This window comes from Dreissena polymorpha, chromosome 9 (assembly GCF_020536995.1).
Source record: "Dreissena polymorpha isolate Duluth1 chromosome 9, UMN_Dpol_1.0, whole genome shotgun sequence".
In the NCBI taxonomy this organism is placed as follows: Eukaryota; Metazoa; Mollusca; class Bivalvia; order Myida; family Dreissenidae; genus Dreissena; species Dreissena polymorpha.
Window position 1 is genome coordinate 38,961,007 of NC_068363.1, and position 27,288 is coordinate 38,988,294.

Below are 27,288 nucleotides of genomic sequence, written 5' to 3' on the forward strand. Positions count from 1 at the left end.
CGATAACGGGAAACACTTGAGACGTCCTATATACCAATAGCTCATTGTGGGGGTCATGCTCAGGTCAGATAGGAATCAATATTTAAAAACAAAATGTATGCACTTACAAAACATATTTTAAGATGAAGTGCCTATCAACAATGCATTTAGTTACTTGCAATAATTTATTGATGAGCAAAAGAAAATTTATTTATAAAATGAAAGGTTGTTGGGTATTTAAAGGAAAAAATAGACTTTATCCTTAATCATACAAAGTTTCCTTTTATGCACATCAGAGTTATACAGCACAAACAAAAGACATTAACAAAGGGCAATAACTGATGAGTAGAAAGTTGTGGCTCTAATTCACACACACAATAAACCAAAGACGTATTTTATAGGTCTTTGAATAAACTAATGTGCAATGAAGATAAATAATGTATGTACAGATCTACGGCATTCCTGAGTTATAAACAGCTGAAATGACAAGTGCGACAGACGGAAAAATGATACCGGCCGTGCTCTGTAAAAAGGGGGTTTAATGCATAAGCATAAAGTGTCGTCACAGATCAGCCTGTGCAGTTCGCACAAGCTAATCAGCAACGACACTTTCCGCTTTTATGATACATTTTGTTTGAAGAAAGTATCTTCTAAGCCAAAAATCCAGTTGAGGCGAAAATGTTGTCTTTGATTGGCCTGTGCGGACTGCCCTTTTCACAGAGTGTACTGGCTCATATAATTCCTACTGGTATATCCATCACACAAATGAAAGAGTTGCTATGAGACCGATAAAAATACTGACGTTTTCTTGAATACTGAGAGTGATTTATCGCAAACTATAGTACATGTTTAAAATGCATGCTTAGCATGTTTTCTTTCTCAACACTAATACTTACATTGACAAAATTCAAGGTTGTTTAAATGTTTATTTCATATCAAGAATTATTGTCATGAACCAAAACTAACCTAACCGAAATCACACCTGTATTCAGATTGCCAACTAATGACGTCTGTAACAACAAATTAATCACAAATTCTCACTTATCTCTCGTATAAACAGAAAAAAATACACAATAAAAGCGAAGTAAGCTTCAGACGCAAATTGAAGGAAAGCAATCCTGCATAACCTGCAATGGCCACATGAATGAGATACTACTGATGACTGATTATCATCATCGCCCCACCCTATTCAGTCTTTGGCCTGTCGCAGTGGAATGTCATGGAAACGGGAATGTGGTCTGTGTGTGGTGCCAGACTCGTCACAAAGTTGAAGTTCTTCACTGTCTGTCAACAAACATGCTCACTGTTAGACAAAGTAACAAAATGTACAAAAAGCAACAATAATAGTGCAACACCAATTAAAGATCAATAGCTTTTAAATGTAAATATTTTAGATGAGCAAAGAAAAAACTTAAAATTCTTTAATACATTGTGTTTATTTTACATATAATGTATCTTTAAATTATATGTTTTCAATATAAATGTAACACTTTTACTCTTAGATGTGCTTTTAAAATTGTTTGTGGTCCCTTAGAAAATGAAATTAAAAAGAAACTTTCTTACTGGATTCAAGTTTTGAAGACTCCACTTTCCAACCTATGGTACTAATGAACAACAATCAGCATAAAACCAGAACAGCCTGCAAGTAATTCACATGCTGTTCTGGTTTGATGCAGGTTGCATAATGCCATTTTCATTTTGAGTGGAAAAGGTTTGAAGTCTTACTACTGGACAGTCATTCCTGTATAACACCACATCAATTCTCCGACGTCCCACCACAGGTGACAACACAAGGTTGCCATGGGTGTCAACCTTGACCTCTGCATTATAGATTGAGTCCATGGTGGCCGTCTGCAGGTCGGCGTCTTTTACATAGTGTTGCCGTAGATATGGGTCCTCCAGCGCTGCCTTCAGCCCTTCTGGAGTACTTATTGACTTGTCGTGCAGGAGGGATGCGCGCAATTCAGTACCTGTGAAGAGAAGTATTGACATAGAAACCAAGTTCAGTGCCTGTGAAGAGAGGTATTGACATAGAAACCAAGTTCAGTGCCTGTGAAGAGAAGTATTGATATAGAAACCAAGTGACATGAGTTCAATAAAGAATTATTGACATAGAAACCAAGTGACATGAGTTCAATAATGAAGTATTGACATAGAAACTAAGTGACATGAGTTCAATAAGAATACAGTAAAAACGGTCATTTCACTAATACAAATTTTACTTGTCATAAAATACACACAATTAACTTGATTTTTTTTTCAATTATTTGTTACTGTTTCAAACACATGTATACTTAAACCAGCATGTCTTTCAACATGCAATTGACACAAAGTTAAATGCACACGACAATCAGTACCAAACATATGCATGTTACCAACATCTATCTTACATAAATATAGCACTTTGATCTAAAAACGTGAATCATCTGTGCATATGGTCACTTCTAAAGATGCAACTTATACAAACAACACATTTTTCGTACCAACTGTCCAGTCATGGTCTTTGCCAGGGGCCTCTCTGCAGATGTCTGTGTACACTTCAAACAATTCATGGACAGCCATGCTGCTTTCATCTGTGTCAGGAAAAGTTGGACACATTTATTATTTATAGCTCTGGGAAAACCCGGCTTAATGCAAGAGCAAAAAGTGTCTAACTAGGGACGATACTTTCGAACTAAACCGGATTTTCAAAACAAGAGTCTACCAGTTAAGGACAGATACCTTAATATAATAATTATAATAATAAAAGTAATAATTATAGACTGCACGAGCTCATTTGTCACAACACTTTACACACATGCAATAAGCTAATTATCTCCAGATCACAGCTCATTCATATTTTGAATAATAACTAAGTGTAGAAAAGTTGGTGTTCAGAAAATTACTACGTGTATCAAGAAGTTTACTAGTTTTATTGTATCTTAATTTACTGCAACATAAGTGCAACAACATACGTTCAAAATGTTCATGGTTTCAAAACAATCAATTAACAAACTTTCCATTTGAACGACAAAAACCAGTTGAGGCTGAGAAATAAACAATGTCATAGGAAAAACCTGTCAATAGGCAAACAGCAAGACACTGTATGGTTTCTCAATAGTTTCTTGAACACAGAGCACTATTGGTAATCGTAGTCTAAGAATCCTTAAAACAGTAATATTCATTTGAACAACTGTCATTTTTTCATTTTATCACCCTTAATTTTTAGTGAGATATAAAAGAAAGTTATAAAGGTTGTGACCTAAATTTACTTTAAGCTTTTAGGTTTGAGTTGAAAGTACCGGTACAGCTCAGTATGGTATAGGCTAGGCACTTAACGGTCACCTGTGCTAAAAAATGAAGACTTGGCCCATGCCAATTAAGGCTTTACCCCTGCTGATTTCTCTGGAGTTTCATTTCATGTATTCTCAAATGAAATTAATTTTCTTTCAAATATGATATATCCTCTAATAAAGGTGTTTATTAGAGAATAATTATTTTATATTAGAGTAAAAACAATGGAAGAAAAGGCAACAAAACAACTCATTCACAGTTTGTTTTGTGTTACTATAGGTGATCCATTATCATTATATGGAAGTTTGCAAAAGGATTTTTCTGATCTCACAAAAAAACCTTTTAAAATGCTGTAAAATACTTTAAAATAATGTAAAAGTTACATTTTTTATAGCACTATGTTACCCTGTTGTGTGAAAACACTTCAACAAAATGTGTATGGTATATATTTAATCAACGTTAAAGACCCAATTTTAATTGAACAAGAACAAACTGTATACTTTTTAAAACACTCATTTTCCTATAATCATCATGCCAGAAAACTTTTGTTAAACAGCAACTCCCTGGCAGCTTTGGATTTCAGAATTCAATGAGTGACAACAGGTTAAGTAAATTTCTTGCATTCACCCTTTGCCAGTCAGAAGCAAAGTGAAAATGGCTATGTGCAAACACCATAAAACCAGAACTCGCAGTCTGTTCAGGTTTTATGCTGTTTGCTGCTCATCAGTATCTAAGGGTTGGAAATGAACTACAAATGCATCAACATATGTATCTATTCGGTAACGGGTTAAGAACAGGTAACTTCATTTGTATTTCAAGTAAAAAATGCCTTGAAAACAAAAATCCCCGCAGCATTTACCATACCAGGTGACATATTGTCGATGTTGAAGTCTCCACACAGGATATCAAATATGACGTGTTCTCCCAGAGCATCATGTCTATCCCGGAACTCTGAGGTCCACAGGAGGATTTCTGACAGCCGACTAGACACTATTGGCTTTGTGCCTGAAATATTCAGAAATACTAGTGCAATAATGTTAAGTTGGCTGGATATGTGTTTTAACAGAGCCACACCTTGGTCGAGTTTAAACTGTTTTATTTCAGCTTGCCAACATCAAAAGCCTTATACTTACTGATACATTGTAAAATCCATATTCGGGGTGGCCCAATACTAAATGTATAAAATAAAGAACATGATAATGCTCCGATAATAAGCAAAGTTTTTTCCGTTAAATTTCGGTGCCAGTCCCATTTTTATTATCTAATTTTGGATCTCAACATTTAGTTCATCTTCCATCCAACTCTATAAGTTGAACCTTAGTAAGTATAATACGTTTTGACTAAAATATTATGAAATGTTTTTGTTATTTTTTGCTAACAAATGCTTCAAAATTGAGAATACAAGTGTTTTCAATATTATATTTACTAAGTTGAACCATAATATCTCAAAACATAAAACAAGAGCACTGCATAACGGGTGCCACGCTTGGCTACGGGTGCAGTTTTGAATAAATGAAAGCTTGTCAATTTTTTTTAAAGGTCACAGTTACCTTGACCTTTGACCTAGTGACCCAAAAATGGGTGTGGCGTGTAGAACTCATCCAGGTGCATCTACATATGAAGTTTCAAAGTTGTAGATGGAAGCAAGTTGATTTTAGAGCCAATGTTCAAAACCTTAACAAAATGTTTTGACGATTTAAAAACCTGAACATTATAAAGCGTTGCAACGCGAAATGATTAAATAATTTGGAAAGTTCTGTTGTTGTCGTTATATTTTGTGAAACTACGAGGATTGCTTATATTAAGTATAAAATAGATCCTTCATTGCATGAGTACGGATGGCCGAGTGGTCTAAGCGGTAGACTTTTACTCCAGGACTCCAGGGGTCAGTGGTTCGAGCCCAGTTGAGGGTTACTTTTTTTAAATTTTAATTGTATTCTTGTTTTTTACTGAAGCTTTTTAGAAACAATGTTTACATTTATCAATATAAAGCAGGGATCATCCTAGAGGGCGACGTAGGCGACTTTGTCGCCTTACGATGCTTGATATCGTTTTCTGATTACATCAAAGCGAAAACAAAATCGCCGACATTTTCTTATATTTTCTCCTTTGATAATCTGCCGCACGTGTGCGCAATGCCGTCACTAATACTGCCATTGTTTGCTGTGTGCAATTATCGGTTATCTGATCTACTGATAGCGAGAGGATTTGCTACGCATCACTGACCGCTGATGCAAGTCGCCTTGGTTTATTCCAGTTGAGGCATTGTGTACACGCCGGTCTTACCGACAATAGTGTAATTCACGTAACCATCTATGTATAGAATGCCAGGCTCCCGACCTCGTTTACAGTTTTTAAATCGGCTCTTGTTATTTGTCAAGGCTGCCGGGAACCAATACAGCCATTGTTCCGTGATGGTCATTTATTGTTATGCTTGACGATTTGTACTACTTAAAACAGTCCAAATTTCACTGCTAAATTTCAGTCATAATATATTTGAGTACTGAGCTTAACAAATATCACAAACAGAGAAACAGACTTACACATTAAAAGTGTTAATCCAAAAACGCAGTCAAGCACGTGGGAACATTCCATTAAAAGTCAATGACGCCATTTAAAAAAAAGAATTACCGGCACGCGACACTCAATTGGGAGAATCACAATTTTTTTTTTCAGAATGAACGGATGTGTTACATCAATTTATGTATTTATAATCGAATAAAACACAACAAATCTTGAAATAATTAAGCTATGGCCGGCATAGAACATAAACATGTATTGTTGAAGAATCTCCCACAAAATGTTCGGGAGGTTTTTAACAGTACAAGTTACTCTCTGTCATTAGTCAAATTGCAAATTGAGACTGCTGCATAATGCGGAATTAATTGGGATAAATTGTCAATTTAAATTCAGTTAAAAATGTGCATATGCGATAAAAATCGAATAGAAATAACCAAATGCTAAACAGTGACTTATTGTGCGCAAAGGGGATAAAATATAGCATTACGAATATATACTATTTGTATTGTTATTGTTATGCGTTTATTATATCGCCATGAGACATTGTCCGGTCTTTTAATTATTGATTTCTGATTGGTACTGACATGAGCAGTAACTGGTGAAACCTCTTCGGTACTGTCCGAAACCCGTACAATCTATGGATGTTGCTAATGTCCGTATTCTTGCTATTTTAAACTATCTACATAAATTAGCAAAGTGAAGCACTGCAATATTGTATTTTAAAGCTATATGTCAACCAAAATATATTGATTGCGTATTTGCTAGGTTACAGGTTACTGGTTTTAGTTTTCTGCCGTCAAACGATATGCATGTGCAGAAGACGTATATCGACATGTTTTCGGACAGTCGTTTTCGGATACGAATGGTTCGTCGATTTTAATTATTTATTTACGTCCTTTTTTATTTTTATAGAATGACAAATAAACATGCAATGTTACGGATGGTCTGGTTGACAATATTTCGCAATGTACTAACCAGAAATTGCACATAGAAAGACTAAAAAAAGAACAATATGCTAGGGTTCTGCCCTATATTCCCTTTATCCTACATCCTCAGGCTCTTGGCTTAAGTAGTAATTACATATGAATGAAATGTGTATTTTGGCCAAATTAAACACACGTTTTACAGTTTTTAAGAAAGCAATATCTCTTTAACATCATGGCAGTTTAAAATAAAATGTTTAGTTTTAGTTAGTGTTTCAGCATATTTTATTTCAGATATATGTATGGTTATTAATTGTGAAACATTAATATTAAAGTACCTTTACGCGTGTGATCAAAGGTCCGCTCACTTCCCCCCAAATACCATTGGAAGGAAAAGTCACTTCTCCCTAAAATTTTGGGCTAGGATGATCCCTGTTAAAAGCATAAAATGGTAAACTTCAATACATGCCAAAATCTGTGGTAAGGCCCCTTTAAGTTTTAGAGTGAAGTGATTCCAAAAAGAAGGCATAAAGCTATTTACCATCCATTTATATTTTCTCACCAGTAATTTTATCAAGGTTTGCAATAACACCTACACCTACTGTTGACTTCTATAATGCTAAATGTAATAATACGAGTACGCACATTGGAAGGCCTGCAGCTGAGTATTGAAGAGGTAACCCACTCTTCTACAGCCATTAGACTCTCCCAGGATAACCTACATGTACCGGTACACAGAATATGGGCCATATCCATTTACACATTTCAAAACACAGCAATGGAATAGTATACCAAACATACCTGCACTTGAATTATTATTCTGACTTAACTTCCATTTTTTCTCATTTTTTTTGATGAGGTTGACCATCAAGCTTAATTAAGTGTTCACATGGGTTGATTTTAAGTTGTCAGACTCACTCAACCCTGACTTTGAGAAAGATAGGAAGATACAGCCGAGATTTGAGATTGTCCATGAGTTGACCAAAATTATCAGTGCTCAGTGAAAAATCGAATCTCATCTTCTGAGTTGAGATAAGTGATACTTGGCCAAGATTAACCCTTTTCCACTTAGAAACGTATCGTGATGAATCCCTTACAAAGTTAAATTAAATTAAAGGCCTTTCTTACTAGATCCAAGTTTTAAAGGTTTCAGTTCCATAAGATACTGATTAGCAGCAAACAGTATAACACCTGAACAGACTGCAAGTCACTCGCAGGCTGTTCTAGTTTTATGCTGTTTTGCACATAGCCATTTTCACTCAGCTTCTAAGTGGGAAAGGGTTAAACCAGATATAAACCTCGGCTGAACCCAACAGGACAGAAAGCTTAGCAAACATGGGGTATGGAAAGAGAACAACCGCCTACAGTCGGACACAGCCTCGTAAACAAGTTACAAACACATACAAAGCCAGACCTTTTCCTTGCCAAATTGGGAAAATGCCTTTTTGGAATGAAATTTGTGTCATGTGAAAAGTCCACTGATTTTGGATTTAACACAACTCTTTAATTTATAATTATTCAAATTATAAGAATAAAATCATATACATATTAGTTACATAATGTGTTAGACGTTATTGAAATAAAATTTAGAACTAATAATCATAAGACACTGATTAAACTATTTTTTTCAAATCTGGAAAAATCAAAACAAATATGGAATTTAATGTTCTACAATTTTGCTTTGGAAATGGTTCCATATAAGGGACTTTCCCACGACTGGGAAAGGCCAGAAAAAACTTCAGATTCAATACAATACAAGGAACTTCCAGAGCGTATACAGAAAATTAATGTTTAAAAATGTATGTGTTGTTTAACCCGTCCCCCCTCAGAGGCAACGTGAAAATGGTTATATGCAAACAGATTAAAATCAGAGAAGCCTGCGAGTAACTTGCAGCCTGTTCAGGTTGTATGTTGTTTGTTGCTCATCAGTATCTAAGGGTTGGAAATGAAGCCTTTAAACTTGAATCTAGTAAGAAAGGTTTTAATCAAATTGAACTTTCTAAGGGACTACAATTAAAAATGCGTCAAAATACGTATCTTAGTGGGAAAGTGTTAAAACATGGATGTATTATATTTTTTTTAAATCGTAGCAATATTCTATTTTATGAATAAATTAGTATTTAAACTGATATATACTCAAAGAATTACAAACAGTTGACAAACATAAAAACACAGGTCATACCTTTATCATCAGGAGACCCTTTCCAACAATCGAGCAAAAGCCACACTTTGCAGAATAAGGCTTAAACATGATGGCAGCAATCTCGTAACGGCTTGCAACCATCAGACCACTGCTCAACCCACAGAAATTTACCATTGGACTGCAGTATCCAACTTCGAACACGATGAAAGGGTAAATCTTTTGAAGCTGGGACACTAAAATCTTGGTGTAGTCTCGTTCAAAGGCCTCTTGCACACAAAGAAAATCGTTGGCTGGGAAATGTGTGATGATATCTACCTTTGGCTTCTGATTTGTAACCGGTATTGATTTGGAAACATTTATTGTTTCATATCCTGATTTGGAGTGAAATCCATTCTTTACTTTGCATATTTTTTCATTGGATGATTTGTGTAGTAATTTTGACACCATGCTTGCATAGTGCACTTGGTCTGCATAGATTCTTTCTCCTATAGCATTTGCTCTAGGAGCTGTGTTGTTTAGGTTGTTAAATCGGGCCATAAATTTTGGCAACAGACATAAATTTGCTGTTGCTACAGAAAATGTTGATTGTTGTTCATTCCCGGTAATGCTACACATACTTGACTTTAGGATACAAAATGGCCCCCGAAACTGGTGCGAAATGTTTCGTAAAATGAAAGCAACTAAATATGGAATGCAAAATAATAAAATAAGGGCAATATAAATTGGCATAAGTAATGCTCTTTTGATCAGAATAACATGGTGTTGTGTTTTTTCTGGTTTTACAGGCAAAAATGGCCCAACAGCCTGATTAAGGCAAAACATGAATGGCCACAGAACGTAACTGGTGAGATCAAATAAAATCTGCAGTCCCCTGTACTTGAACACTGGCTGATAAAACAGATTCTGCTCTAGGCTGGCCATTGTGGACTCCTGAAATAAGGACAGAATCTCACATGCTGTTGGAATACAATGAATAATTTATCCTATGAAATATATATATCTTTACCCAGCATATTCTACGGTATGTTTCTTTTTTTGCGTTCAGTTTTGCCGAAGCAAGTAAAAAAATAAATTGCTGATCCAGATTGTTGTATCAATTCCAACATCAAATAAAGCAGATGGCATACAATTATCTCCAAACTTTCTTTTTGATAAAGTTCTGAGTTGAAATTCAGTCCCATTCACAATTTCAAAAAGCATAAACATCCCTCTTCCATTTACTGCGTAAAATCCCTATCGAAAGTTTCAAAAATCAGTATAATGATTTTGTTGTGCATCTTATACTGTCAATAACATCTCTCTCCAGTTCTTTGTGTTAAATATAATATGCTGGTACAAATATTAGAAAGAAAACAAAGAAACAACACTTATATTTTCAATTTATAGTAGATTTATTTGTAAGTGTCACAGGACGCCATTTATGCTATTGTTGAAGTGGTGTAATAACAATTAAATCAAAGTTCTATTTTTATATTTTATATCCAATGTACTCAACTAATCTTGTATGTGTCCACATTACTAAAAATCTATTAATTGCTACTCGCTTTCACGCATCCAGTTCTTAACCTTTCTAAACCCTCACTAACTATCATCTCAATCCCCAACTCCCTTCTCTCAGCATTCTGACACACACCTAATTCCTTTCTTCCAATCAAATCTAATTATCTTAATATGCATCTTTCAGTCATTGGTCACATTCATATCTTTCACCCATCCAACTGTCACTCACAACCTTTTACATAACTATTACCCCCTACTATTTCACACATGTGTAACCGTCTACCCCTTAACCTGGTGGAACTACTTCTCTGCAGGTATCCCTGAATTCTCTTTGATGATTATCTCTGACAGGGTCTCTGGTATTACCACACCAATATAATTAAAGACAACTTACATAATTACCAACATACATGAAATATAAACTAATGAGCATTATAAAACATATTAAATATACTTTCATAACTTGCCCCTGGTTACACATTCTCCCTCTCTCACTAAATTTGCTCCGCAAATTAACAATATCAATGCATAATGAATAAACAAGAGCAATGTGGACAACATGTCATTCAAAACAAATAAAGAAAGAAATGCATCATGCCAAAATACTCAAAATATAACAATAGTATCAATGTCAATAACCGTTAAGATTGCTTGATAAAGTCTTATTAATCCATTATCATACTATAATCATTATTTATTGCAAAATATTGAATTTATTACATATCTTATGTACAATATTAATTAAATCATTATTTATTTTGTTCCTTTGTATGTATTCAACAAAGTTCAAACTTTATATACAGCACATTTATAATGTTTGTCACTTTTTCACCGATATTTTTGCTTTTAGTGCTTACATTGTCACATTTTATTTCACATCATGATACATCCTAATCTCCGTATTTAAATAACAGTTTGTGATGTGATTGAATAAATTCCCCTACTATTTCACACATGTGTAACCGTCTACCCCTGAACCTGGTGGAACTACTTCTCTATAGGTGTCCCTGAATTCTCTTTGATGATTATCTCAGGGACTCTGGTAATACCACACCAATATGATTAAAGACAACTTACATAATTACCAACATACATGAAATATAAAATAATGAGCATCATAAAACTATTAAATATACTTTCATAACTTGCCCCTGGTTACACAAGCATAACAAATGACATCAAATTTTTTCAGTTGTATTAAATCTTAAACAACACATCCTCATTTTCCCGAATTGAATCCTTACACAAAAGAAAGTCCCCAGTGTATATAGAGAGTGCATCCAGTGTTTGCTGTAGTTTTGTTCATTACCGGTATGTGAACTGATGCATGGACACCAGACACAGTACACAGGGATTTTTTTACCTGCGAGCCCTGCATCGTCCTGGACTCTGGGAATGCAAAGCTTAGAATTATGTGATTCTCAAAAATGCATTGAAAATTCTCAAAAAATAATATCGTTTACTATTTGGACTCCTTCTTTCATTTCGAGGACTTATAGATTTGCAAGTTATCGAATCCCAGGACTCAGATGAGAAAATGTGTAAATATCACTGAGTACACTTAACATACACAGTCAAACGATGGAGTTAGGAAACAAAGGGAAATAAAGTACCCTATGGACACCGGACACAGTACACTTGACATACACAGTCAAACGATGGAGTTAGGAAACAAAGGGAAAAAAGGCTATTGTCAAGCAATATGGTCCCCTACGGGCTCCACCATTGTCAGAAATTCCTGAATTTTCAGATTTTATTTTTATTTGTTATAGCAACCACAATTTTTGATATAGGAACAAAATGAAATGACATGCATAATGTCCATATTGCCATCTCTAAATGTTGCAAGTTTCATGAAAAAAATATTAAAAACTTTTAAAGTTATCGCAGGATCCAGAAAAGTGTGACGGACAGACTCTGACAGACTGACAAACAGACAGAGCGCAAACCATAAGTCCCCTCCGGTGAAACCGGTAAGGGACAATCCGGTAAAAACCGGTAGAGGACAAAACAGTAGCCTAATACGACCCATCTGTTGCAAATTGGATGCATATTCTGTACACCATAGTATTGTACAATCAATAGTAGAAACATACACAACAATTGCCGAGTAATATAATCATGTCCCCTACCGGTGAAACTCCACCATTTTCATTTTTCTTTTATTTGTTGCCATAGCAACCATAATTTTTGACATAGGAACACAATGAAATGACGTGCATAATCTCCATATTGCCATCTATCCATGTTTCAAGTTTCATGAAAAAATATGAAGAACTTTTAAAGTCATTGCAGGATCCACAAAAGTGTTAAGGACAGACTGACAGACAGAGCGCAAACCACAAGCCCCCTCCAGTTTCACCGGTTGAGGACAATAAAGCACACCATATTAATATATATATTCAGTAAATGGCAGAAAAAAGTGCACCCTATTTGCACCACTGATGGTACACTGTATGTACATCACACAAATTACACTGTGTGTACACAAATGAAATGTAAACCTGATGTATGTGGCAAGAATGTATACAGGATGTTCAGTGCAAGCAAACTCGAAGTACTGTCCTGTATGTTTACTGCAGGGTGGAAAGTGTACATGCCACATATATACAGTGTAATTTGAGTTACCTTGCTGCACACGAGCAAAATGTACTACACAGTATGTACAAGGAAAGTTTACCATTTTTACACCGCAGAAGAACACAAAAGCCATTTTTATATTTCAGGAGAACGGGCCTCCTCTTCTCAAAATGGTGAAAAAAACACCAATCTTTATGAACCTTCATGTTAAAAAGAAAAGTCTGTCACTAAAGCATGTACCGGTATTTAGTTTTTAACCCTTTCCCTCTCAGAGCCGAAGTGAAAATGCTTTGAATCACCTGGCTATGTAAACAGCATAAAACCAGAACAGCCTGCGAGGAACTTGCAGTCTGTTAGGTTTTATGCTGTTTGCTGCTAATCAGTATCTAAGGGATGGAAATAAAGCCTTTTAAACTTGAATCTAGTAAGAAAGGTCTTTAATTAAATTACAATGTATCTTTCTTACGACCTAAAAATGCGTAAAAATATTTATTTAAGTGGTAAAGGGTTAAAGCTTCAGTCTTTTTTTGTAAACCTATTTGTTTAAGCTCAATTGCATAACAAGCCTATGGCTTATATGAAACGCACTCGAGTCCATTTCCAAACACTCTCGAGTCCATTTCTTTCGGGTGTCTATTGGGGAGATCTAAAGAACGCTCCCACAGCAAACCCGTGAACTCCCGATCGCTAGGCAGACACCATATCCACTACGCCACAGCGAGCTCTAGTCTTGATGAGACAATAAGGCCACGACTTTTATATTTCTTTGTTTACAAAACCGCTGACCCTAATTTTTGGAAAATGCGAAAAATATAAAGTCGGAAAATCGTCTTTTTTATATATATCGTATCCCCGCCCGCACTGAAAAACGAGCGACACAAGAAAAACAAGAGGGCCATGGTGGCCCTGTATCACTCCACTGTTCATTTATGCAAAAAAAGCGTGCCATGCGCATGGGTTGAAATGTACTCAAGCATGTGACTTTCTCTTTCTATCCCTAGTCCCACTGGGCGCTTAAAGTTGGAAGGGTGAGCATTTTTATATATGGAAAACGTTACTATGGTGTTAACTAAACAGACTCAAAAGTCTGGGAAATGTCGCACATGTCCTTTGCTTATAACGTAGGTACATTTATCTCTCCAAAAGATATTGTGTCGTTCTTTCTATTTTACATATTTTAGATGCTGCAGATCAAATCTACGCATGTTCTACAAGATTAATGAAAGTTCCTTCATTCAATCATGATTTTTTTTCCAAAAATCCAAAAAGTGTTTGTAGGTTTCAAAGTTTCTGTTACTTATATAGTTCATGACATAATGCAAAATACCTAATTACGTAGATCACCTGAACTTTACTTAATTCTTGAGGCATTAGTAAGTGTACCAGGATTGTTAACGTGGTGAAGAAATTATTTATTGTACAAAGAAGATTAAAGATATTTTCCTGAGGAAACATAGTTACGAGTTTTTCAGGTTCATGAGGTGCCGAAAGGCAGTAGGAATGATATCTTTGTAGAGGTTGTTTGTTAAACAAAGTAAATGTTTATGAGACAAAAAATTGAATTATAATTCATCAAGATGTTGCGATCATGGCAAGACTACTTCCATATGGCATGAGGTTTAAAGAGATATCATGACAAACAATTTTAGCTTGACCTAACATTCCTTTACTTTTTCCATCTGACATTGGTTACCTGTCATGTTTGTTTTTGAAAAATACTAGGATTGCCATATATTGAAATAAGGTATCTGACCTATTCTCTGATAGGTTGCTAGTAATAGACTTAGCGGCTGTAATGTTATAAACAAGGGGATTATCTAATTAAGAGAAAACACAAATTCAGCATTATAAGCACATGGTTTTGTACTTATGACGTTTTCAACTTGAATAGAAAAACAAAAAACCTACCAGCATATGAAATTTTGTGGTAATCATCTTCGTTGAAGTGGTTTTCACACACACACGAGTATTCGGATGGGGTCCAGATTTCGAACTTTGTTTTCACCCGTCGAATAGCTTGTACCCATGCTGCTTGACGTTGTTTGTCTTTCGGGAACTTGTGTCGACATTTTCGTGAACAAAATGGAACGCAGCACGTGGTTTCAGGCATTGTTTTATGTTTCTATTGTTAAGCTGTCAAACGCATCGCTCCATAACAATGGCGATAATCTAATGATAAAATGCGAACATATCCGCATATCAGGACCTACTCGACCAGAGCGCCACCTATATTGGAAAACAGGGGACATTACTCACTAAAGTCGCACATTAGCACCTACTCTGCAGTGTGTTTGTTTAGCACTTTACATTCTATTGACGCTTCATTTATGATTACATGAAAACAGATTTAGAGAGAGCGAAAGCAATACGATAAAGTTGTTTTTTAACAAGCATCATATAGTGTCTCATTAAGATAAACACGCTTCATTTATTATTTATTTTACGTAAAACACGCTTTTATTTATTATTCCTTGATCAACAACACGTTTCATGTAGTATGCCATTAGCAAACGGACTAGCGCTGAATAGCGCTTTCAAATACCACGCTTTTAAGAATGTTAACGCGTTTCAAAAACAAGAAACCCTGTTGGGAAAACTTAAATGTTCGAGCCAGTGATTTTATAATAAAGAATGCATACATTTTATGTTATGGGACTTGTAAAAACATGACTTTTTCTCTTTTCATGTAAGGCAATACGTGCATTCAAAAGTAATCGTCCCCCTAACAATTCTAATTGAACGAAGTCATATGGAAATGGGCCCTATGCTATATGCGCCAGCGTTGCTCCAGAGCAGCCTGCGCAGTCACGCAAGAACTCGTGGTCTCATCATCATCATCATCATTAGCAGCAGTACCAGCATCAGTAGCAGTACCAGCATCAGTGGCATGTCACTGCATTTCAGTATTATAATAATCACAATTGCATCATACCCCTGTGATCAATATCATACTATTGTGTAATCTTAAAAGGGACGTGTTCGCAGATGTAAACATTATTTGAAGAGTGGCATTAAAAGCCTTTAATATATAGATTTGAACATCGGTGCTGCATAGCTCCGGTATAAAAACAAAGGCACAATGCATAAACGAAAATCAAAGAAAAGTATCTGCTTAACGAGAATCCAGTTTATGTTGAAATTTCGTCCCTGATTAGCCTTTGCGTACTGCACAGGCTAATCTTGGACGACACTGTACGCATATGCCTGGTTTTTTCACAACGCACAAGTAATTAGGTTGAAAGACAATTAACAAGACAGAGTATATTTGCATATACATGTTATTGTTTATAAACGTCAAAGACCTATAAAATACATATATATATATACTTACATTTGTTTAAGTATTTAAGTAAATCCGGTTTTGGACATATGAAATTGATTTTTTCCAATATACAAAGCAGATCTTGAGGCGAGTCTTTCGGCTAACGCAGATATTTACTGAAACAATTCGCCGCACACTTGGAGTTCTTATATATGTACATAGACACATCTTGGAAGAGTCCTCGCCGAGTACAGTAGTATTTAAAGCCAATCAGACACGGTTTCACCCACCTTTTGTCGATAAACAAAAACCAAAAACTTGTGTACACAGTTACATAGAGAATAACAGGTTACTTCCTAATGTTTTTGTAATATTATAAAAGCTAAGAATATTATTGTAGAGGCCAAGAACTAAACCCAAACTGCCACCTAGCATTACAAGGGCAAGCCTATATGAAAACTCCGATGAATAACCCTTTTCACACTGTACATATAACCTCAACTAAATTTTTACTTTTTATTAAAGGACCTTATAACATAAAATAAAATAAAAAATGTTCTGGCATATAACGTCTCGACTCCAAGCAGCACGGGCCACCTGCGAACATGGCAAGCCCAAACAAACTGCAAATAACTAACAGCACAAATAAATTGTATATGCGTGCTGACTCCGGGTGACGGCCATCAGCACTCCCAACAAAATCATATTTTCCCAAAAAAATGTGCCAGGTAAAAAGCGTCCATCCGGCACTGATTGCCAAGGAACTGTAAACGTCAAGCGACTGTCGACGAACCCGAGCTGTACAAACTTCCCCATAGGAAGTGGAGTCGTGACCGACCTGTATCCGACGTTTGGTACTTCTGCGTCTACACGGCAAACTAAAAAACGCAACACAAACCAGCAGAATATGTAATTTACTAAAATCAATTCTAGTACCTTAAACAGTTTTCTTTTATGTTGGTAAAATTAATGTGGACAGGCAAATAAAACTTAAGTAAATCTTTATTTACCTTAAGCCTGACCAAATTTTTTAATATATAACGGACACATTAAAGTGTGACAGAATAATACTTTGAAATAACAAACTACATGGGTTGGGTGGGAGGGGAGAACATTTACTAACTTTTGTTTGTGTAGATAACGATGAGAAAGAAATTTTAATTTTGTAAAATTCGCTACTTCGGTTACAAAACACCAATAATAAGGAAACTGAAAAATAACCAACCCAGCAGTGGCCCTACAATAAATAGGTCTATTATTTAGAAATAGACCATATTATTGTAGAGGCCAAGAACTAAACCCAAACTGCCACCTAGCATTACATGGACAAGCCTATATGAAAACTCCGATGAATAACCCTTTTCAAACAGTAAATATAAACTCAACTAATTTTTTACTTTTTATTAAAGGACCTTATAACATAAAATAAAAAAAAATTGTTCTGGCATATAATGTCTCGACTCCAAGCAGCACGGGCCACCTGCGAACATGGCAAGCCCAAACAAACTGCATATAACTAACAGCACAAATAAATTGTATATGCGTGCTGACTCCGGGTGACGGCCATCAGCACTCCCAACAAAATCATATTTTCCCAAAAAAATGTGCCGGGTAAAAAGCGTCCATCCGGCACTGATTGCCAAGGAACTGTAAACGTCAAGCGACTGTCGACGAACCCGAGCTGTACAAACTTCCCCATAGGAAGTGGAGTCGTGACCGACCTGTATCCGACGTTTGGTACTTCTGCGTCTACACGGCAAACTGAAAAACGCAACTCAAACCAGCAGAATATGTAATTTACTAAAACCAAATCTAGTACCTAAAACAGTTTTCTTTCATGTTGATAAAATTAATGTGGACAGGCAAATAAAACTTAAGTAAATCTTTATTTACCTTAAGCCTGACCAAATTTTTTAATATATTACGGACACATTAAAGTGTGACAGAATAATACTTTGAAATAACAAACTACATGGGTTGGGTGGGAGGGGAGAAAATTTACTAACTTTTGTTTGTGTAGATAACGATGAGAAAGAAATTTTAATTTTGTAAAATTCGCTACTTTGGTTACAAAACACCAACAATAAGGAAACTGAAAAATAACCAACCCAGCAGTGGCCCAACAATAAATAGGTCTATTATTTAGAAATAGACCATATTATTGTAGAGGCCAAGAACTAAACCCAAACTGCCACCTAGCATTACATGGGCAAGCCTATATGAAAACTCCGATGAATAACCCTTTTCACACAGTAAATATAAACTCAACTAATTTTTTACTTTTTATTAAAGGACCTTATAACATAAAATAATAAAAAAATTGTTCTGGCATATAATGTCTCGACTCCAAGCAGCACGGGCCACCTGCGAACATGGCAAGCCCAAACAAACTGCAAATAACTAACAGCACAAATAAATTGTATATGCGTGCTGACTCCGGGTGACGGCCATCAGCACTCCCAACAAAATCATATTTTCCCCAAAAAATGTGCCGGGTAAAAAGCGTCCATCCGGCACTGATTGATATATGGCCACCCAACAACGCTGACCGAGCGGCCCATATGCCCTCACCTCGAAACCAGCTGGGCCAGAGCCTCAACCTCGAAACCAGCTGGGCCAGAGATGATGGGTGGCCACTGCCAAAGAATAAAATCACGGCGAGGCTTGCCGAGCCGTTATTTTATTTGTGCCGAGCCTGATATATTACAAAACGATCAGGCAGTAACCTGTTTGTCTGTTTATCATACTTCTCCGTTTAAAAGAAATAATGAAAAACATTGCTTAAAAGCTGGATTTGTAAGCGGGAAAGAATAGGATTTTTGTCGTTTGACGTGTTGATAATAACGTTATAAGCACTTGCGCTTAATATTTGTAAAACATGTTTTTTGCAGTTTTTTGTTTCATTTTATGTTTGAAATATATTACATCTTAGTATTAAATTGTTTGTTTTGTTGAATGTGATTTTACTAAAACTGATTACTTTATATTCGATTCCAAGTAATATGACCTACCTCCTATCATCGACTGATATAAGAACTTCCGTGGAACTGATACAAAAAGATATCAGGCAGATATCAATGCAGCGGTATGATAAAAAGTGATATCTAACAGTTTATGTTTTAAGTGATCTGGAATAAATCCATGTTTCTATTAAAATACATACATAAAATATTTTTGCGAAATACACAGTTTGCCAAAAGCGTTGTTTTTCGTTTATTTCCGTCATCTATATTGATATGTATTTAATTAACTGTGTCAAAGTGATGATACAATATATCTCGAAGGTCATGCAACCTTATTGTATTATCCTTTTCGTAGATTCTTCAATTACACAAAAAATATTCTTCGCGAAATTGTGTCATGGTGTACTTTGAACTCTCAAGGTCCTGAAGAAAATTAAATACTCTTGGAAAAAATACGCTGTACGTCGTTCATAACGTTTTATACTAAATTTACCGGTAATTGGTGGAGCAATTACTTCCAGTCCCCATTTGAATGCAATTTCCACTTGTTGACGTTTTGAACTATTTTCAATGGTACCCGTCATATTTTGATCACGTGATGGAATGGCATATTATAAATATGACGAGTAAAATGAAAAATGGTACAGCTTCGGCCAAGCAATCGAAACGCAAGTAGAATTTTCAAATAAGTAGCGAAACATTGACACTAAGCAGCGTTTAAACTACTTTATATGTTAAAAGTATCAGATCTAAAAGCTAGCACATTGAAACTGCAGTTGAAATTCGGAAATCATCGAAAAATCGATCCCCAGGTTTCTCAGTTGCTATCATTAATATCACCGCAGCAATGAAGGCAGCGTTTAATGTGCTTGCATTTGCAGGAATTTGTAAACAAACGTTGTCATTTACATAAAATGGTCGCGAAAAAATGGTTGAAATTGCATGCTAAACTTATAATAAAGCTGTGTGCATACTTAATTTGCCTACATGTGTTTAACAACAGCCGTAACAATTCTTAAATTGTGTTTGGCTAGTTTTCAAGTGTAATTATCAGTGCATGCAAGCCGACTCGAACCCTACCCCTCCGAAGTAACAACAATTGATGCCATTATCAACAATATCACCATAAAAATCACATGTATACAGGTATCGCAATTTATTGCTACGACAAATACATTTCGTACATAACCGATCTTGTTATCGATATTTTACACTTTCAAACGGCCTATTCTACATTCACATGGACTTCGGGAGTAAGAGAAGATATGGATACACTTTTTTGAATCGTGTTTCAATTTAAACACAGAATCCACGAAAATTCGTTGATATTTTTGGCAAGTGATATAAATCACTATAAATCTATTCTCCTAAAGGGATAAGAAACAGAATGGACAAATGAAATTTCATAGCGATTTTATTAATTTCAGTTGTAGCAATTGTTTCTATTTTAATTTTATGGTAGAATCCACGCTATACATTGTGGTGAAAATGCACGTAGGATTTCAATAAAAGTTGTTGTTTTATGCCTTAAACAGTGTACTTTTTAATACATGGTACTTGTTTAACGATAGAACACAGTGGCCAGTCTATCGACAACCTGTTTCCGGCACGTTTGTCTTCTTGTCTAACGGATTTGCGAAAAGGACACTTTGGTACCTGATTCTTTTGGTGAAGGACGTTTTTTCTGATTGTGACCCTTTTGCTATCCTTACCAAGACTTCTTGGACAAACGCGTAAGTTATATTAGTAATTAGATAGATGTTAGTGAATAGCGACCATAAAATACCATACAGGTGTCAGGAGTGAGGTTTTTGTGTTGTGTTTGTCGCTATTTTTTTTCAGGGCAAATTATTATGGCGTCGAGCTGATCACGTGTTTTCGTGTTTATTATTTGCTTTATGTAAAGTCCCTGAATCGGGTTTTAGCTTAAAGTTGTGTTGATGGAAAGAAAACCTCCCCCACGAATGGAGCCTGGCAGCACCGAGGTGATTATGGTAAATTTCCACCCTACCTTAGTCATGACGGCCATTTCAGGCGTTGGTTTTAGGCTGACGCGTACTATAATCCACCAGAGGAAGGGCTCATTTTACCTTGATCATATCATTTGCAGTACATTTAATGCGGCCGTCGTATGATGAGGACTTGTTCCTGTTAGATTTCTCAAATAACTCTAGTCTTGTTTATGCCGCACTTTACATGGGCGCAACTAGCGAGGAGTGTATTGGCTGGATGCCTCCTAGTATGCAAGGGCACAGTACTCGAGATTGATAACACCTATCCAGTGCTTGTGAAGTCAAGTATCAGATAGAGGCTGCTTACTGGCTTAGTCGTCGGGCATCGTAAACATATGCCTAGCGAACATAGAGGCCGCATTTATTGCACAATCATACTGAAACTTGGTCAGAATATTTTTCTCAATGTTATATCCGCTGAGTTCGAAACTCAGTTGCGTGGGTTCAACAACCCTGTCAATAAGTCATCTTGAAGAAAAGCTTGTGAACAATCTACTGACCACACTTATTGCCTTAAAACATGAAACTTGATAAGAACGTTTGTCACAATTATATTTTCAGAACGGGGTCAAATTGCGTCTAGATTAAATTAAAGGCATAAAAAATTATAGTGAGCACTCTTGAGGCAAATTGTATGTCCCGATCTTCATGAATCTTGGTCAGATCAGATTTACTAATGACACTTCAGCCGAGTTCGAGACTGTGTCACGTGGGGTAAACAACTAATTCACTATGTGTTCTTACAGACACTGCTTGTGAAAACTCTATGTATCACACTTTTAGCTAAATATTCATCAAGCTTGGTCAGAACATTGCTTTTATTATATCTCGTACCAGTTCAAAACTAGGTCACATGGGGTCAAAGCTAGATCACTGGGTCGTAGTTAAAGAATGTGTGTGAACGCTTTAAAGGCGACATTTCTTGCTCAATATAAATCAAATAAGTTCTAATGATATTTCGGATGAGCTCATAACTTCGTCATGTAGGGTCAAAAATTAGGTCGTGTTCAAGAAAAAGCTTTTGAAAAGGGGTTATTCTGTTGCTGTTGTGCTTATTTAATGAATTTGTAAGTTATTTATGTTTTATGTTGTGTTACAACTTCTGCATCGTTCCTTATTGTATAGGCATTGTTAATATGCATTTAACAACAGACTATCGGGTGTTCTAAAGTAGGTCTTTACTGATATTTTTTTATTAATTTCTTTAAGTTTCATTAAAATCTGCTAAACTATTCGGGAGACGAATTCATTAGAAGACGAAACTGTATAATGAAAGCTCACAGTGAACACCAAATGCTAAAGTGAGCTAATAAATAAATGCAGTAATATGCGAGGTACAACACAAGGATGCCACGAGAGATCAACATAAGAAAAAAGTATTTTAATGTATAGTTACTTTGTAAGGTATTTACATATTAACATACGCATGGTCACTATCTTATTTAATGATGTATTTGATTACAATTTCAAATATGAAGATTCTATTGAATAACTGTCAAAATTGGAAATTATACATCTCTCAGAAAATCTTAGTAGAACAGTCATTAATATAATCACATGAAATACCTTGTAATATATAATCCTACACTTGATACTGGTATTGGTGATAAAGAAGTATTCGATGTAGCAAAAGAATACCATATCATCATAACATTAAAGTTATAAAGGTAGTCCGAAAACATAAAACAGACATTAAACATTTGTATTGAAGGGGTGCAGCCCACTGTCAAAATACAAATCATAACGGTTGACAATTTAACACCGGCATCATGACATATTCATGTTTTAAATGTAAAGAATGTTGTATTATATATTTTTGATGTGTTAAGATTGTCAAATATACACTCCAAAATAGTAGCATGAGTGCAAAATGCGCTCACTTGAAACCCAAAGGAATTACTAAACTCATCCAATCGAGTAGCAGGGTAACAAGGTATCATTAATGGCATACAAAGAAAGCATGTAAACCCTCGTTAGGTCATGTTTTCAACGCACTGAAGCCGATTTTTGGACTCGGCTGCAAAAATCGAAAACTGGTCTGTGCAAGTTTCATGAGCATGTGGGCTCTAGACTGTTCATATTAAAGTTGACATATAGACAGGCTTTTATCCTCACATAACCCATATTCAAACTCGGCCGAGGTATCATTGTGACCCATTGTTGAAACCAAGTGAATCAAAAAGCTGTCACAGACTGTGTATCACACGTCAAGGGTGCATTGTTTTTGAAATGGTGCAGTAACAATTTACCTTTTTTAAGAACATAAAAAACAATCGAACTCCAATCAAAAGTCCATGGCATAATGTTGTTTTAACAATGAAAAATAACTCATTACACAATAACGCGAGCGTGAAACCGTGATACAATACGCGCTGCAGCTCCTTGAAATAATAATTATGTCAATGTTTAAATAAAATGGCATGCAAATATTGGGTCAAATGCGCACAGAAGAGTTGCATATGTAATTTTAAAATGGGCAATCGCTCCTTTAAAAAACACAATTGTAAAACCTAGGCAATATGCCTTGAAGCACTTGAAGATAGTTATTCTGTTAAAGTTCGGCAACAAATAGCACACACAATGTTGCGCACAGAAAACTGTACATATAATCTAAAGCAAAGGACAACTACTTAAACATACCACAATTGTGAAACCTTGATAATATGCGCTGTAGCACATGAAGATGATGATATGAAAGCGTTTGGTGAAAGACAGCAAAATATAGGTTCACAAAGAATTTAAACAAACATCAATATCTGCATAAAAAATAAGCAATCTCAAAACTTTGACAATATCAACTGTATCAATGGGGGATCTTTATTCTGCAAATGTTTGAACAAAGTTGCACGCATAATATAGGAGGATTTGTGCACACAGGCCTGTATATGTAAGTTTAAATAAAATGAAATAACGAACGAAATTGCATATATAAGTATTATGTAAAAGTTTGACAAAAACCTCATGCAAAGAATAGTTTGAGTGGAGCAAACAGATGTCCTCAAATTTTACAAAGCAAGTGAATAACTCTTTGACAATATTAACTGAAGCAGTTTCAGTGGAGATTATTTTTAGTTTTCACATTATACTTAACAGAAACAAGTTGCCCTAGGACAGGGCTACATTTTCCTCCAGGGTTATGATTTGTACAAGCTAGAGGACCAAAATACACTGCTACATAAAACACAAAATCTCTTGGCCTTGTGGTTTCAGAGAAGCTAACTTTGTACAGGACCACCATATATTACGATTAGCACACTTATTGACCTTGCAGTTTATGCGAAGAATTAAAAAAAAATCGCAATTAACATATACGGAAAAAAACTCCCAGGGTGACCTCTCTTGACCCCATAGGCATTTTTTTACAAACTTTGTAGAGATTCAGAGTACACCGTTACATACCAAATATTACTCCTCTGGGCCTTTTATAAAATATTGCTTAAAGTTATTTTCCTTAGGAAAATGACCACTTTTTACCCTAACCTCCGCGCAGAGATTTGACTTGAACCAGCATTGCTTGATCAACTCCCTGCCTTCATAACCAACCACGTGATGATAGCCCAGCCACGTTGTATAATAATTTTACTGTTGTTATTTTATCTTTTTTATTTAGGTAATTAATTTTTCATAATGAACCTGATCTTATACACGATTTTTAAAATATAGAAGAAAATAAAACTACTTTTCATAATATAATACTTAAACAAAACACTAAAATCCTACCAGATCTGACAGGATTTTCTTGTGATGGCAGAGATTGTATGTGAGAGCAAGGAACGACAACTGTGCGTGGAGATTGTTTTTACCCTAGGGGCACAATTTGAACGCATTTTGTTAAGATCAACAATAAGGTTAAGGACAAACGGCACCCGGACAATCGGCATCCTGCGTTTTTTTTGCATTCCCGGACAGTCGGCATCTCGCCAATTTGTCGACCAGGAAACTGGTAATCTAGTATATTGTCCTCCCGGACAATCGACACCGGCTAATCGGTTTGAAATAATATTAATTTTAATATATGTATGAATCGCGCCATGAGAAAACCAGCCTTCTTGAATCGAATTTTTCGATTTTTACTTTTTTGCATTTTCGGTATGTACGTTCTCTTCCGGTTCGAAATATGTATAAAACGTCAGACTTTTCTTCCTATAGCCTATAATTATTACCATTTTCGTGAACCTATGTAACGTTGAGACGAGCGTCATATCGACGTAATTTTGACGATATGTCGTACGGAGTTTTTTTCCATTGCACTACGGATATCTTTAATTTTGTAATGTCCGTATTCATTGATTAATATTGTCAATGTTTTTCTTTTTCATACCGATGACGTTAATGTGTAACTGTTTGGTTATGCCATATATTGTGTTAATATAAATATATGAATTTCTTCACAACATTGAATACCGTTAACTTTTTTTTCAAATAAAATAATCGCCTGCTCATTCTATCTTTGTGTGATATACAAGCAAACGTGCAGAATACATTATATATTTACCATTACTGGTTAAATGGAACACTTTAGCAACAATACAAATGCCACATGCTGTCTAACAAGGAAAGCCTTCGCTACCCCGAGCTGACAATATAGAGCGCACGTTGTCACGCAAGAAGTCGCGCCGTGCTGCAGATATAAATCCAGCGGCAAGTTTCGGCACTGGGCGGTCGGTGTTTGTGAAGCGAAAACATTCGTTCTTCTGCAAACAAAGGTTTCCTCACCGTCTCTACATGGCTTCAACATGAATACGCCGGGGGTTGCAGACGACATTCGGAAGTACAAATATTTCCTGTAGCGGAAGTACACATTCTATTTGTGGTAGTTTGTACAAATGAAATAAGTGTAAATAAATATTTGAGTACAATTTACTTTTTTTAATTAATAGCTGCTACATACCGTATGCCAGGTAGCGCATTGAAGTGTTCGTCTGTAAACGACTTCCAGTTACGCCAGCTCCACGCAGTCTAGGTAAACATTTCTTTCCTGTAAAACTATGAACATTAATTAATTATTAATACCAATTACCGCTTTGGGTTTTTGGTTTTCACTGGCATTTTAACTAAACATGCAAAATATGGGAATGTTACATTACATTATTACTTAAATTTATAGGCTAACAATCAATTAAGTTGTAATAAATTTAATATATATATATATATATATATATATATATATATATATATATATATATATATATATATATATATATATATATATATATATATATATATATATATATATATATATATATATATATATATATATATATATATATATATATACTTATATACATAAAATGTAATAATCCAGATTGTGAATATTATATAATTTAAGTAAAAACACGTGTCTGGCATTTTAAATTTATATTGATATAGCCAACGCATTTCGAACAGTTCATCAGGGCATAATACAATATATTACTAGGTCAAAATGTCATGGAGATGGAGATTTAAAATATTTCCATATTATAAGCTATTTTCGAACAATATTTCAGCTAGGTTAGCAAAAGAACAACATTTTATACATGTATTTACACCCCAATAGAATTTCATTTAATATTTATTGACGTTATGACGTCATAATTGATATTACGTTATCTCCATGACATTAGGACGTTGTAATACATTGAAGTCGCGTTCTGAGAAAACTGGACATAATGCATGTGCGTAAAGTGTCGTCCCAGATAATCCTGTGCAGTCCGCACAGGCTAATCAGGGACGACACTTTCCGCCTAAAATGGATTTTTGCTAAGAAGAGACTTCATTTAAACACTACTCTACTCTACTCTACTCTACTCTACTCTACTCTACTCTACTCTACTCTACTCTACTCTACTCTACTCTACTCTACTCTACTCTACTCTACTCTACTCTACTCAACTCTACTCTACTCTACTCTACTCTTCTCTACCATACCATACCATACCATATCATATCATACCATACCATACCATACCATACCATACCATACCATACCATACCATACCATACCATAACATAACATACCACACCATACTATACTATACTATACTATACTATACTATACTATACTATACTATACTATACTATACTATACTATACTATACTATACTATACTATACTATACTATACTATACTATACTATACTATACTATACTAT

The 27,288-nt window shown here is 35.3% G+C and overlaps 1 protein-coding gene and 1 long non-coding RNA gene across 2 annotated transcripts in view; both read right to left on the reverse strand.

Moving 5' to 3' along the window:
• Positions 1-1,112: 1,112 nt before the first annotated feature.
• Positions 1,113-27,288, reverse strand: part of LOC127845157 (sphingomyelin phosphodiesterase 3-like) — a 67,145-nt gene continuing 40,969 nt past the window's right edge. Inside the window, exon 7 of the mRNA XM_052375899.1 lies at positions 1,113-1,263. Coding sequence (XP_052231859.1) covers positions 1,165-1,263 — 99 coding nt within the window. The 3' untranslated portion in view covers positions 1,113-1,164. The remainder of the gene's footprint in view (positions 1,264-27,288) is intronic.
• LOC127845177 (uncharacterized) lies at positions 16,683-26,099 on the reverse strand. Its single transcript, XR_008033094.1, has 2 exons — positions 26,047-26,099; positions 16,683-17,058 (listed from the first exon to the last, which is right to left on the reverse strand). It is a non-coding gene; the product is annotated as an uncharacterized LOC127845177 (long non-coding RNA).